The 12,934-nt window shown below is 38.1% G+C and overlaps 1 protein-coding gene across 7 annotated transcripts in view; it reads right to left on the bottom strand.

The window, feature by feature from the left end:
- TP63 (tumor protein p63) overlaps positions 1–12,934 on the bottom strand; it is a 267,496-nt gene that overhangs the window by 26,346 nt on the left and 228,216 nt on the right. For all 7 annotated transcript variants that reach the window (XM_011961604.1, XM_011961606.1, XM_011961609.1 and 4 more), the window contains 5 exons: positions 6,330–6,516; positions 3,961–4,076; positions 2,818–2,927; positions 2,046–2,182; positions 1,359–1,441 (listed from right to left, as the gene is read on the bottom strand). In XM_011961604.1, the coding sequence (XP_011816994.1) occupies positions 1,359–1,441; positions 2,046–2,182; positions 2,818–2,927; positions 3,961–4,076; positions 6,330–6,516 (633 nt within the window). The remainder of the gene's footprint in view (positions 1–1,358; positions 1,442–2,045; positions 2,183–2,817; positions 2,928–3,960; positions 4,077–6,329; positions 6,517–12,934) is intronic.

The following is a 12,934-nucleotide window of genomic DNA, read 5'->3' as shown; positions in this document are numbered from 1 at the left end:
CACCCTACATGGCAAAGACCTAACGCAATAAGAATTCAACTAACTACCACCATAATCTAATAAAGTGATCTCATTAGTGATCTCAAGAGAAGTAATGTCCCTTGTAGGAATTAATGAGGTTCTTACATAATAACTGGGCTAAGACTTCTGGCCATTCACATATACAGTTGTCTTTTGGTATCAGCAGAGCACTGATTCTATGACTACCCACCCCACCTGGCCTCCATGGATACTAAAATCCTAGGTTGCTCAAGTCCCTTATATAAAATGGTGTAGTATTTGCATGTAACCTATACACATCCTCTAGAGGTATACTTTAAATTACCTCTAGATTACTTATAATATCTGATATAATGTAAATGCTATACAGTTAGTTGTTATACTATATTATTATATTTGTATTATTTTGATTGGTGTATTATTATTTTTTATTGTTCTTTTTCAACTATTTTTGATCTGTGATTGGTTGAATCTGCAGATATGGAACACACAGATAGAGAGGGCCAAATGTAACTCAGGTTTCTGCCTTGCTTGGCTTTCTTTATAGTGCTGCCTAAAAGACATCAAAGTCAGGGCTAAAATTGCTGCATTATCAATTTTGTGAACTTTTACTGACAAAATTTTAGGCCTAAATTTCTATGGCCATGCTGCCTAGGATAATCTTATCATTCTGAAATAATGAAGGGCAAATTAACTTCAAATATTTGGGTAAGAAAAATGCTATTAGGAGTTTAGCTTTAGTTGGGTGGGTAGGTAAGTAGAGAATCTCATGCTAGTAGCACAGTCCAAAACTGTGCAGAGAAAGAAGAATATTCTAATTTAAAAAAATACATATTTTCTCTCCTGTGTATCACCAGCTCTCAAACCCCTCCCCCATCCCGGTTATGGACTGAAAGTTTGTGTCCTTCCAAAGTTCATAGATGGAAATTTTAACTCCATTGTGATGACATGAGAAGGTGAGTCCTTTGGGAAGTAATTTAGGTCATGAGAGTGGGGCCTTCATTAATGGGATTTGTGCCCTTATGAAAAAAAAAAAAAAAAAAAAAAGCACCCTAGAGAGCTCTCTAGCCCTCTCCACTGTGTGAGAATACAAGGAGAAAATGGCAGTTTGCAACTCAGAAGAGAGCTCTCACCAGAACCCGACCAGAGGGGCGCCTTGATCTCAGACTTCCAGACTCTAGAAAATAAACTTCTGTTGTTTATAAGCCCTCTAGTCTAGGGTAGTTTGTTGTACAGCTTCAACTGACTAAGACACCTCCTTTCCCATTGTCACAGATAACGAGATGACGATCATACTGTAAAAGCTCATTCAAAGAAAGTTAAAATGAAGCCACCATGAACACCCAGGGGAGACCTACCGGTAAGTACAGCAGCTCGTCATCTGGGGATCTTCGCTTCTTGATGGATGTCATCTGGATACCATGTGTGTTCTGACGAAACGCTGGTGGAGGAAAAATACACGTTTCATCCTGGTAACATTTCTAAAGCAATGATGCATATTAAATATACTTAATAATTAAATATTAATATTAATCAGATTTAATAATACATATTAAACAGACAGTAGTACCAGCAACACGTGTAAGATGAGAGGCTCTATTCCTAAGCATCCATTTAACTGGGGACAATTGTTTTTACATGGATTGTGATCCTAGCCGTAAGGAGGTGGAAGGATGGTGGGGAAAAATAAAAGAAATTGAGTATGCTGGGAAATACCCTCTGGCTTAAGTAACGTTGCAGGAAACCCCGTGTCTTGCTGGTGTGTCTCTGTGAATAGATGATGTTTATGCTACTGGAGTGGAAGTCACATTTTGAGAATCCCTGGACTAAGACCTTGTCACAATGACTACTTGCTCGTGTAAAGCTGTAGGACATGCCTGGAGTCCACTTCAATGCTCTTCCTATGCTCACTGGCTCTGAGGGCTGACGTCCCACTTGCTGCTGAAGGTCACAGGTCTTATCATGCAGCTCCTCCAATATCACCCCATTCTCCAACATCTGGAGTAGACTCAGCCCTACCCCATTTGGCCACTACATCTACTTACGGCGCTTCGTACCATCACCGTTCTTTGTACTGTCCGAAACTTGCTGCTTTCTGATGCTATCTTCATCCGCCTTCCTGTCTCTTCCTGGGCAAGCACAGATCCGGGCCTCAAAGCAGCGTCGGCCCAGGACTTGCCCACTAGGAATTAGAATAAAGGGGAAGAAAGAGTTAAATTCGAAGCATTTGGAAAGTCCCCTGGAGATCTCCCACTTCCATTTCCCATATGGGCCATGGCTAATGTACTACCAGCTTAGCCATGGCAGCTTTGAGAATGGACCCAAAGTACTTGGCAGAACACAAAAGTGCTAACATGCCACAAGTAATATTAGTAAATAACATTCCATTTGTTCTCCAAAGAGCCTCCAAGCTATTAGCTGAACAGCTGTATTTAGCTACATATTTTGAAGGAAACTTGAGTTAAGCCAGTGGATGTCTCAGGATAAAATCCCCTAAGGCAGCGCAGACTTAAAAAAAATGGTCAAATGCCTTGAGGACCACTGTCTAATCAGAACAATTCCAGTCAAATGTCAAGAATTCAGGTATGAAGTGACTGCACACCTTTCTAGCTCTTTTTTTCCCTCTAACTTTACCCACCTTCCTTTGTCTCCACTTTCTTAGATCTTTTATGTAACTGTTTGTAGCACGGATTTAAAGCACAAAGGACAAGCTCTCCGCTTTACATGCAAAATTAATGATAAAGTAGCCACAATTTCACTTTGCCCTCTGCTCATGATTTTTTGTGTAGAATGACAATTTTTTCATATGCCACTTACTCTCTGGTTTCCAGAGTAACGATGATTAAAATTGGACGGCGGTTCATCCCTCCAACACAACTGCTGTTACACATGAAATTGTACAAGACTGTGGTGAATTCAGTGCCAACCTGAAAACAAGGGGAAAATAATCTGTGTTAACAATGGTTTAAACTGACGTTGTTCCCTCTCAGTTCTTCCCTCTATTTAAGGAATTCCACTTCTGATGAAGTGATAGGCTTCCTCCTAAAAGGGCAAACTCTGAACCCTGTTGTAGGTTTTTCTTCATCTTGCCTCCAGGGAAGCTTAAAGCTAATGTTTGCAACACTGAACACTACATTAGGTGAGACAGGCTTTAACAGATTTTGTGATCTTTGATCCTGTTCATTTGTAAGCTGATCCACATCATGTAATTCAAATAGGCTCTACCACCTTCAGGAATATCACTGAAAAGGGAAAACTGGGAATAATTGCCAAAAACAGTAGCAATGCTCCAAGAATATTTCCCCTATGTGGATAAAACGGTACAATATAGATTTGAATATACACTTGCATTAATAACATCTTAGAGCTCAAAATGTTCTCAGAATTAAAAATAATCCAGTCCAAAGTACATAGTTATGGGTAAGGCAACTGAGGCCTAGAGACAGAAAGTTGCCGAAGGTCCACACAGCAAGCCAAGCAAACCAAAGAACCTGGGTTCTGTTATACCAGTGTATTTTCAACCACACTACTCTGCTTCACCAACAGATTTACAAATCTATCATCTGCTCATTCAAACTTTAGCTAAGAGGTCCCTCTTGGGCTTTCCCACTTACGGTAACACTTGCATCCACTACTGTTGCACATCCACTACCCGTCCAATTGCCAGTTGGATAAAACAATCCCATGTATACACCCAATTGCCAGTTCAATTGTTATCTGCCCTTAAGATGGGAAAATGGGCACAGAGCCGTGTTACCAAGTTAATTCAGTGTATACTTAGATATTCTGAAGGGAAAGCATGTGGAGAATAGGTAGAAAAAAATACAAAAATATTACATATTTGATGACAAGAACTACGGCAGTGATAGACGCTAGGAACATCCCTGTTGCTGAAAGAGATGTTCTCTCAAGTCTGCTCGGTCCATAGAGTGTTGTGTTTTGGTTTGGTTTGCTTTTTACCTGGGGTGGCTCATAAGGTACCAGCACACTCTGTCTTCCTGTGATGGGGTCTTCTACATACTGGGCATGGCTGTTCCCCTCTACTCGAATCAAATGACTAGGAGGGGCAATCTGTCCTGCAGAGCAGAAAATGATACAAGAGTTAGTTCTTTACCTTAAAAATTAAGAAGATAACATGAAATTGCATGAACAAGATGTTGGTGGCAAAAGAAATAGTCTGTAGAATAAAGAAAACGTGCATCCTTGAAGAAAGGAACAGATTCCGCAGCCAGATATCAAATACATGAAGGTGTCTTAACCTTTATAGCAACAGAAAGGACTGGAATGCACATCTATATTTAAGGGAACAGTCCTATAATTTGGAGTTTAAGATGAATGATTCAAGCTTTATGGAACTCTATAACTACATCTCTGACCTCACCCATGGAGGAAATTTTGCCAGCTCCCTGGAAAATGAAAGGGAAAGAAGCAAATAAATTAAAAAAAAATCAGTTTAACTGAGAAAATGCTGCCCAAAAGTCTGACCAGCAAATATATGGAGAAGCAGAAGACAGCAAGGATATGACTTCCACTTTTTCTTCTTTCCTCCTCCTCAACTTTTACACATTGTGTTGATTATAAAGATAAGAAACGTTCTGGCATTGGTGTGCTGAAGGAGTCCCAAGTTGGGTATAAGAAAAGGGATGCAATTTAAAAAAAAGAGACTGAGTAAAGTTTCATAAAATTGTGATATTTAGCAGAGCTCCAGAAGAAAGAAGATGCTCCAAGAATTAGTACCTGTAAAGCTGTTTCTAACAGCTCTTAGTCCCATAGTCCCAGTCTACAAAAGCCATTCAATAAAAGTAAAAAGCTAAGTCTATCAGAATGTTCTCTGCTGCATCATCTAGTATGTTTAAAACTAAAAACCATTATTATGTTTAAAAAATGAGAAAACACTTAAAAATAGTGTGCTATCTTGGTGAAACACCAAGTTAGGTAGGCTGATAATGAAGTCTATCTATATTGCAATATTCTTTATGGCAGATTGCTAAGTGAAAAGCAAGACACAAAGGTACGGATAATGTGGCCATGTGGGCAAGGACTCGAAATTAATGTGTAAAAAACAGTTGTTTAAAGAGTATTTTGACTTTATTTTCTTCTTTTAAATTCTGATCCATTATCTTTCTTCTTCCATTAATTTTCTCGAAAATTATATTCTCTATATTTATCAATCCTTACATTTTAATATTTTTTCTATAAAGTATCCTAACCCCCAACACCTTTGACACCCTCAGTACTCTCTGAGGATTGCTTATGCTTTATCCTGTTCTTACTTTCCACTTTTCAGCACTCTCTATTTAGTCTCCCTTCATGGAACTATAATATCAGATCTAAGGGAACTCTTGGAAATACCGACCTTTTCTGCTACATTGTTGTAGGATCTGAGATGCAGAATGTGAGGCATGACTTATTCATGCCTAGAGCCTAAACGTGGCCTTCAAGATACCTCATCCCTCGACTCCCAGTCCTTTATTTGACTGCCTACAGTAGGCTCTAGGCCTTCCATTTATTCCTCTTACCCGTTACTTGCCTTCTCATCTTCTTTCCCCCTTTCTTCTTCTGATTTCTTTCATCATTTCATTCGTTTGGTGCTTCTTTCTCTTACCCTTCCAGCTCTCAACTGGTCTAGACTTGAGAATCTTTCTGGGAAAACACTAAATCTGAAGATATGGTAGCCTGGGCCAAGTAGAACAGCTACCATGTAGTCTCCTTGCACCCTCTTATTTATTTATTTTTTTGAGATGGAGTCTCACTCTGTCACCCAGGCTGGAGTGCAGTGGCGCATTTCGGCTCACTGCAAGATCCGCCTCCCAGGTTCACACCACGCTCCTGCCTCAGCCTCCCAAGTAGCTGGGACTACAGGTGCCCACCACCACGCCCAGCTAATTTTTTGTATTTTTAGTAGACAAAGGGTTTCACTGTGTTAGCCAGGATGGTCTCGATCTCCTGACCTCATGATCTGCCCGCCTCGGCCTCCCAAAGCGCTGGGATTACAGGCGTGAGCCACCACGCCCAGCCTCTTCTTCTTATTTTTTTAAAGGCAAGAAAAATAAAAAGAAGGAAGCAGTAAGGAGTAAAGATAACCAGTAGCTCAGATCATCTAGTAATTACTAATATTAAATAGTTCAACTACTATGAAAGCCATGGATTTATTTATCATTATTCTTAGATACTCTGTCAGCCATAAAAAAAAAAAAAAAAAAAAAGGCAGACTGATCTGCCATCAGAGTGCAGAAGTCTGAACCAGGTAGGTAGGTCTCAAACAAAAACACCCACAGAATGTTGACCTTCAAGTAGGTTGGACAGTTAGAGCTTCACATTCTGCTTACCCTCATTGAATTCACGGCTCAGCTCATGGTTGGGACACCGCTTCACCACCTCAGTGACGTGCTCAGCTTTTTTGTAGACAGGCATGGCGCGGATAACAGCTCCCTGAGGAGGCGGGGTCATCACCTTGATCTGGATGGGGCATGTCTTTGCAATTTGGCAGTACAGTTTCTTCAGTTCAGTGGAATACTGCTTAGAGTGGGGGCCAGCGGAGAAAGGAAGGAGATAACCAACAGGAGATACTGTTACATTCCAAATCAAAACAATGAAAATCTGTCCACGTTTTATAACTGCATGCTGCATGTTTGCTACTGGCCACTATAGATGTGACATATGTCAATGTTATTAGATTGTTTTTTGCTATCATAAATAAAACCCTATGTTTACAAAAGGTTTTATGTTTATCAAAACTTATTTGTGCCATTATTTCCTGTTATTTTCCTTTAGGATGAAGAAGCTGAGGCTCGCAGGGGTTTAAATGAGTAATACCATGAGTAGCTTCATAGATGACCAGACACTAAGTGAAAGAAGAGTATTGGCATGTACTGAGTGATATTAAACAACAACCATAAAGACAAATTTCTGCCTAGATTATAATCAATCCAGTCTTTAATATACTTTAGAGAGACTCATAGGAATTACCGTTCATGGGATTTTCTTTAAGATAGAATATCTGTGAGAGTGAAGAGATTTTGCCTGAGGTCAGATCGCTTGAAACTGTAAAACAAGAACTCCCCTGAACGCCTGCACTTTTCTTCTAATGTCATAGGTAGCGGAATGCAAGAGCTGAAAGGGGCCACTCCGCCATAAACTCCTGAAAACACCTGGTCTGATATAGCACAGCTAATCATGGCACAGAAAGGATCTGGATGCAGATCTTCTCACTCACAAGTGAGTGAAATTTTTTCTTCTTCAGGGAGAGGAAGTTCAGTAGTGGTTAGTTGGTTGTAGAGTTGGCAAAATGGAGTGGAGAAAGCCTGAGACCTAGAACCAGATAGAAATCCGATCCTGTGTTGCTTCCTCTTCCCACTTCTGAAGCAGAAGAGAACCTTCGTTCTAATCCGTACAACTATAGTAAACCTTATCACCCCTGTGCTCTGAGTCAAAGCCCTATCCCTACATTCCTACCCACTCAGGCAAACCACCCAGGCACTGGAATTGCTGGCCAAGAGTGGGGAACCTAGTAACATGTATCCAAACAAAGGATAAACACACACACAGGTTGCAATCATAAGTTGGCCCTAACATCCTCCCAGAGGAAAGACAGGGGGGCCAGAGCCATAGTGGCAATCGGATTCGTTACTGATATGTCCCACCCTAACTCTCTCTAATGGCAAGTATATTACCAAAAATCGCATATTTAAAATGTTGCTTTATTTCTTCATTTAAAAATATAGTATTGTTTAAATGACCTTTCCTTTTCTTCCAAGTATTCCAGCATACGAAATTTTTAGTTAAAAGTTTCCCAATGCTAGAAAAGTATTGCAAAATCAGTCCTCCATGCCCGCAGGCCATGGATTAGACACAGCAAAAGGGTTTTATATAGCTTGAAGAAATAGGACACATGCCAAAATTCAACCACAAAAATAAAATTCTACTTGGGAAACACTGAATGAAATCTAGATGGGTATTTTTGCTCTTGTACTTTTAACTCATGACTTACACAGAAATTGTTTTATGACATATTAAGAACTTACTTTTATTGAGAACTTAAAGAAAATAAGCATACCCATTCGTGTTTTCGTTAGGAGGTATATAATGCATAATCTAACCATGAATTTCATAAGATGACCCTTAGGAAAGATGACTGAAAAATAAGTCTGTCAACTAATACCTAAAGGCAAATAAAGTATCCTTCCAAATACGTAAAGACTGCAGAAATGAAGGTTAAGTGTTCAGAGTAGAACAGCTTCTTAAGAGACACGTTCCATTTTAATAACTGATACACTATAAATCAAGCTTCACAGAATAAAGTATAAAAGCATTAAGAATAAGATTAAGGATCATTAAGGGCTAATTCTTGTTCATTCTCAGGGATGGGAATCCAATTTTTAAGCTTAATTAATGATAAAAAATAATAGCTTCATCATTTACTGAGTTCTGTTTTAAGAAACTTTATTCTGTTACAACCCTAAGAGGAAGGTATTACAAGCATACTCTCTCTTATCTGAAACCCCTGGGGCCGGAATTTTCAGAAGCCAGAATTGTTTAGATTTTAGAAAAAAAAGTAAAGTTTGTATAACATATAAATGTATCCAGCAGAATTTAGGGTAGCACCAAAAGATCAAACATTATTTCTGCAGAATTCATAAATATTCACACTCACTGATTGAGTACAAAGCCTGAGTTTCACCATCAAATCAATGATGCCACCAACCTAAGAAATCAACATAAAACCAAACCAACTTCTGATTTTCAGAGCTCTTGGACTTCAGAATTGCAGATAACAGGTAATTGGCTTGAATTATTATCCCTATTTTATAAATAAGAAAATAAATGTACAGAAAGGACTTGGCCAAGAACCTGCTTAGTAACTGGTGCATAAGTCTATCCCAGTCCTGTAATAACAGTTTCGTATCTGTCTGTTCTCTTAACTCAGCCATGCAAATGTTTACCTTTTTCTAGTTTCCAACATTGTGGTTCTTTTGTGAATCAATTACCATGTTTATACTCTTCTCCAAGAATTAAAATGGAGCTCAAAAGTGGTCTATTTAACATAGTTTTATTAATTTCTCAGTACATTGTTTACTCATTTAATTGTAGGGAGATGCAACAAGTGATAGAGTTGAAAAAACTTTGGGCTAGGGCGAAGACAACCTGGACGCTTATACCAGCTGGCTCTGGGAATTCAGGGATAAAGTCTTGCTCTTTATTATGGTTTACTGAGGACTTTATGAGGCCCTCTGTATTGCGGCCTTATCTATCTCTAACTCCCCCTACTCCTCCATCCCCACCCACACACATTTCTCACCCCATGTTCTACCCATACAAACTTTTTAATGCTTCAAACACACCATATGATCATCACCCAAAATTCAAAATGCTATTCCCTGAGATCATGTCCTTTGCAGCAACATGGATTGAGGTGAAGGCCATTATTTTAAGTGAAACAACTCAGAAAAAGAAAATCAAGTATCATGTATCCTCACTTATATATGGGTGATAAGTAGTGAATACACATGTGTTCGGGCACAGTGGCTCGTGCCTGTAATCTCAGCACTTTGAGAGGCCGAGGCAGGCAGATCACTTGAGGTCAGGAGCTGAAGACGTGCCTGGCCAACATGAAGAAATCCAGTCTCTACTAAAAACATGAAAAACAAAACAAAACCTGAAAAGGATACAAATAGACATAAAGATGGAAATAATGGACACTGAGGACTCCAAAACTTGAGGAAGATAGGAGGGGATGAGGGTTACAAAATACCTATTGGGTACAATGTTCACTATTTGGGTGACAGGTACACTAGAAGCACAAACCTCACCATTATACAATATATTCATGTAACAATATTGAACATGTACCCACTGGATCTGAAACCTAAAAGAATTAAAAGCAATAAGCAAGCAACAACAACAACAAAAGTGATATTCCCAGTGTGGTACACTTCTCTTTTTCCGCTGTTCTCCACATCATGCCAGGACAATTTAGATATCACTATTCAGCTAGTACTGTATCTGGTACTGCAAACCATATTTTCCAGTTTTAGTGGTGAGGGTTCCATATTTGACTAAATCAAAATATCTGACCACCGCCAAGATGCATTATGTTTATTGCTTTTGGTTCAGCTACCAGTCCTGCAATTCAGCAACTAGAGGCGCTGAAGTGGTCTGGCACAATCGCTTTTTTTCTTTTTACAAAGCCAAATTTCTGCTACTCTATTTACTTCATTGTTTGCAAATCTGTTCCAGGATGACCTTTATTTTTTTACCCAGTACTATGTTCAGTCTCCCTGGTCTATGTGTATTAACAATTCCTTAGACTTGCCCACTTCCCTATCCCTTGCAGAATAGCACTATCATCTCCAATTTTCCAGGCTTCTGCAAGATTGGAACATGAGAATCTGATTTACATCAAGATTTTAAAATACCTTGATGATTCAACTCAGCAGAAATTGTAAATTTGAACACACATAGCTTATTTTACTATCTTTCTTTCTCTGTGGAATTTTAAAAATTCACCTCTAAATTGCTCCTCAACATTGACTTGAGATTCCTTTCATTCTAAGGCCTAATTTATTCTTTCTTTGTATGGGAGTTTTGTTTTATGTGGTATACTTTTCCACAAGGTATACTAATTTTTAAGTGCAAAAGCTGATGGCTTGACAAATGTACACCATTGTGTGACTACTACTACAATCAAGATATAGAATATTTCCATCCCTGTTCCAATTATCTTCTGCTTCTTTGCAGTTAATCCCCTCCCCAGCTCCTGGCTTCAACAATCATGTACCTGTTTCTTCCACTAGTTTTACCTTTCCAGAATTTTATGTAAATGGAAAAATATAGTATATAATCTTATGTGATAATGCTTTTGAGATTTATCTGTGGTTTTTGCATGTATCAGCATTCCACTGCATTTTTGAATAGACTTCATTATTTATCGACTCACCAATTATTTCCTTTTTTTTCTATTGTGTATAAAACTACTACGAACATTCATGTACAAATTTTTGTGAGGATGTCCATTTCCATTTTTCTTGAATACCTAGGAATATGATTGCTGGGTACGTGTATGCTTAGTAACAAACTACCAAGTAGTTTTACAAAGAGCTGTGCCATATTACATTGCCACTCGCAATATATGAGGACTTCATATCCTTGTCAGCATTTGGTATTGTTAGCTGTTATTTTAATTGATGTCATTCTGGTATGTAAGCAGTAGATCTCATTGTGGTTTAAATTAACATTTCTCTGATGATTAATAATGTTTAACATATTTTCATGTACTTATTTCATTCATATTTATATATAATAAAAATAAAAACAAACTTACATTATATAATTCTATACAACTATTTGATATTTTTTGAAGTATCTGTTCAAATATTTTGTACCTTTTAAGTTAAAATAATTGTAATACAGACTGTTTTCCCCCTGTTGTAATACAGAAATTTCACTTTTTAGGTTTATTTTATGATTGACACATAATAATTGTACATATTTATAGGTAAAATGTGATGTTTTGATACATGTCTATATTGTATAATGATCAAATTAGGATGTGTAGTATATTCATCAACTTAAATATTTATCATTTCTTTGTAGTAAGAACATTCAAAATCCTCTCTTCTAGCTATTTTGAAATATACAATACATTACTGTTAACTACAGTCACCCTACTGTGCGATAGAACAGAACTTATTCTTCTAACTGTAATATTGTACCCATTGAGCCATCTTTTCCCCATTTGCCCTCACCCCACCTCCCCTTCTCAGCCTCTAGTAACCCCTATTCTACTCTCAACTTCTATGAGATCAACATTTTTAGATTCGATTTGAGTGAAATCATGTGGTTACATCTTTCTGTGTCTGGCTTATTTCACTTAACATAATGTCCTCAGATTTATCCATGTTGTTGCAAATGACAGGATCAGGATTTCCTTTTTTTATTTTTTTGAGACAAGTTCTTGCTCTGTCACTCAGGCTGGAGTACAGTGGTGCCATCATGGCTCACTGCAACCTCGACCTCCCAGACTCAAGCAATTCTCTCATTTCAGCCTCCTGAGTAGCTAGGGCTACAGGTGTGCACTACCATGCCAAGCTAATTTTGGTGTATGTTTTTTGTAGAGATAGGGTCTCACTATGCTGCCCAAGCTGGTCTCAAACTCTTAGGCTTAAGTGATCCTCCTGCCTCAGTCTCACAAAGTACTGGGATTACAGGCATGAGCCACTATGCCCAGCCTCAGAATTTCATTATGTTTTTCTGACTGAATAGTATTCTACTGTGCATATACACAACATTTTCTTATTCATTTATCCTTTGATGGACACTTAAGTTGACTGCATATCTTGACTATTGCAAATAGTGCTGCAATAAACACAGGAGTGAAGATATTCCTTTGACACACGGATTTTATTCCCTTTGGATATATGCCTAGTAGTGAGATTGCTGGATCATATGGTAGTCATATTTTTAATTTTTCAAGGAACTTCTATACTATTTTCCATGATGGCTGTACTAATTTACATTCCCACTGAGAGTATGCAAAGGTTCTCTTCTCTCCACATCCTAACAGTTATCTTGTTGTTAACAGCCATTCAAACTGAAGTAGTATTTCACTGCAGTTTGATTTGCATTTCCCTAATTAGTGATATTGAGCATTTTTCATTTGCTTATCCTATTTTGAGAAATATCCATTCAGGTCTTTTGCCCATTTTTTAATTGGGTAATTTTGGTGATTTGGGGTAACTTGTTAATTGGGTTGCTTTTGTTCTTAATTTGAGTTTTAGGAGTCCCTTATGTATTCTGGCTACAAGTCTTTTATCAGATATACATTTAAAAATATATTTTCTCCCAGACTATAGCTTAACTTTTTTTCCTGCTTTTCCAAAATACTTAACTATCGATATTTTCCCTTTAAAGCTCTTGCTTTTTATATCCTAAGAAA

The sequence above is a fragment of the Colobus angolensis genome, unplaced genomic scaffold, assembly GCF_000951035.1.
Source record: "Colobus angolensis palliatus isolate OR3802 unplaced genomic scaffold, Cang.pa_1.0 Scaffold56, whole genome shotgun sequence".
Classification (NCBI taxonomy): Eukaryota; Metazoa; Chordata; class Mammalia; order Primates; family Cercopithecidae; genus Colobus; species Colobus angolensis.
This window is presented reverse-complemented; position numbering and strand designations above follow the sequence as displayed.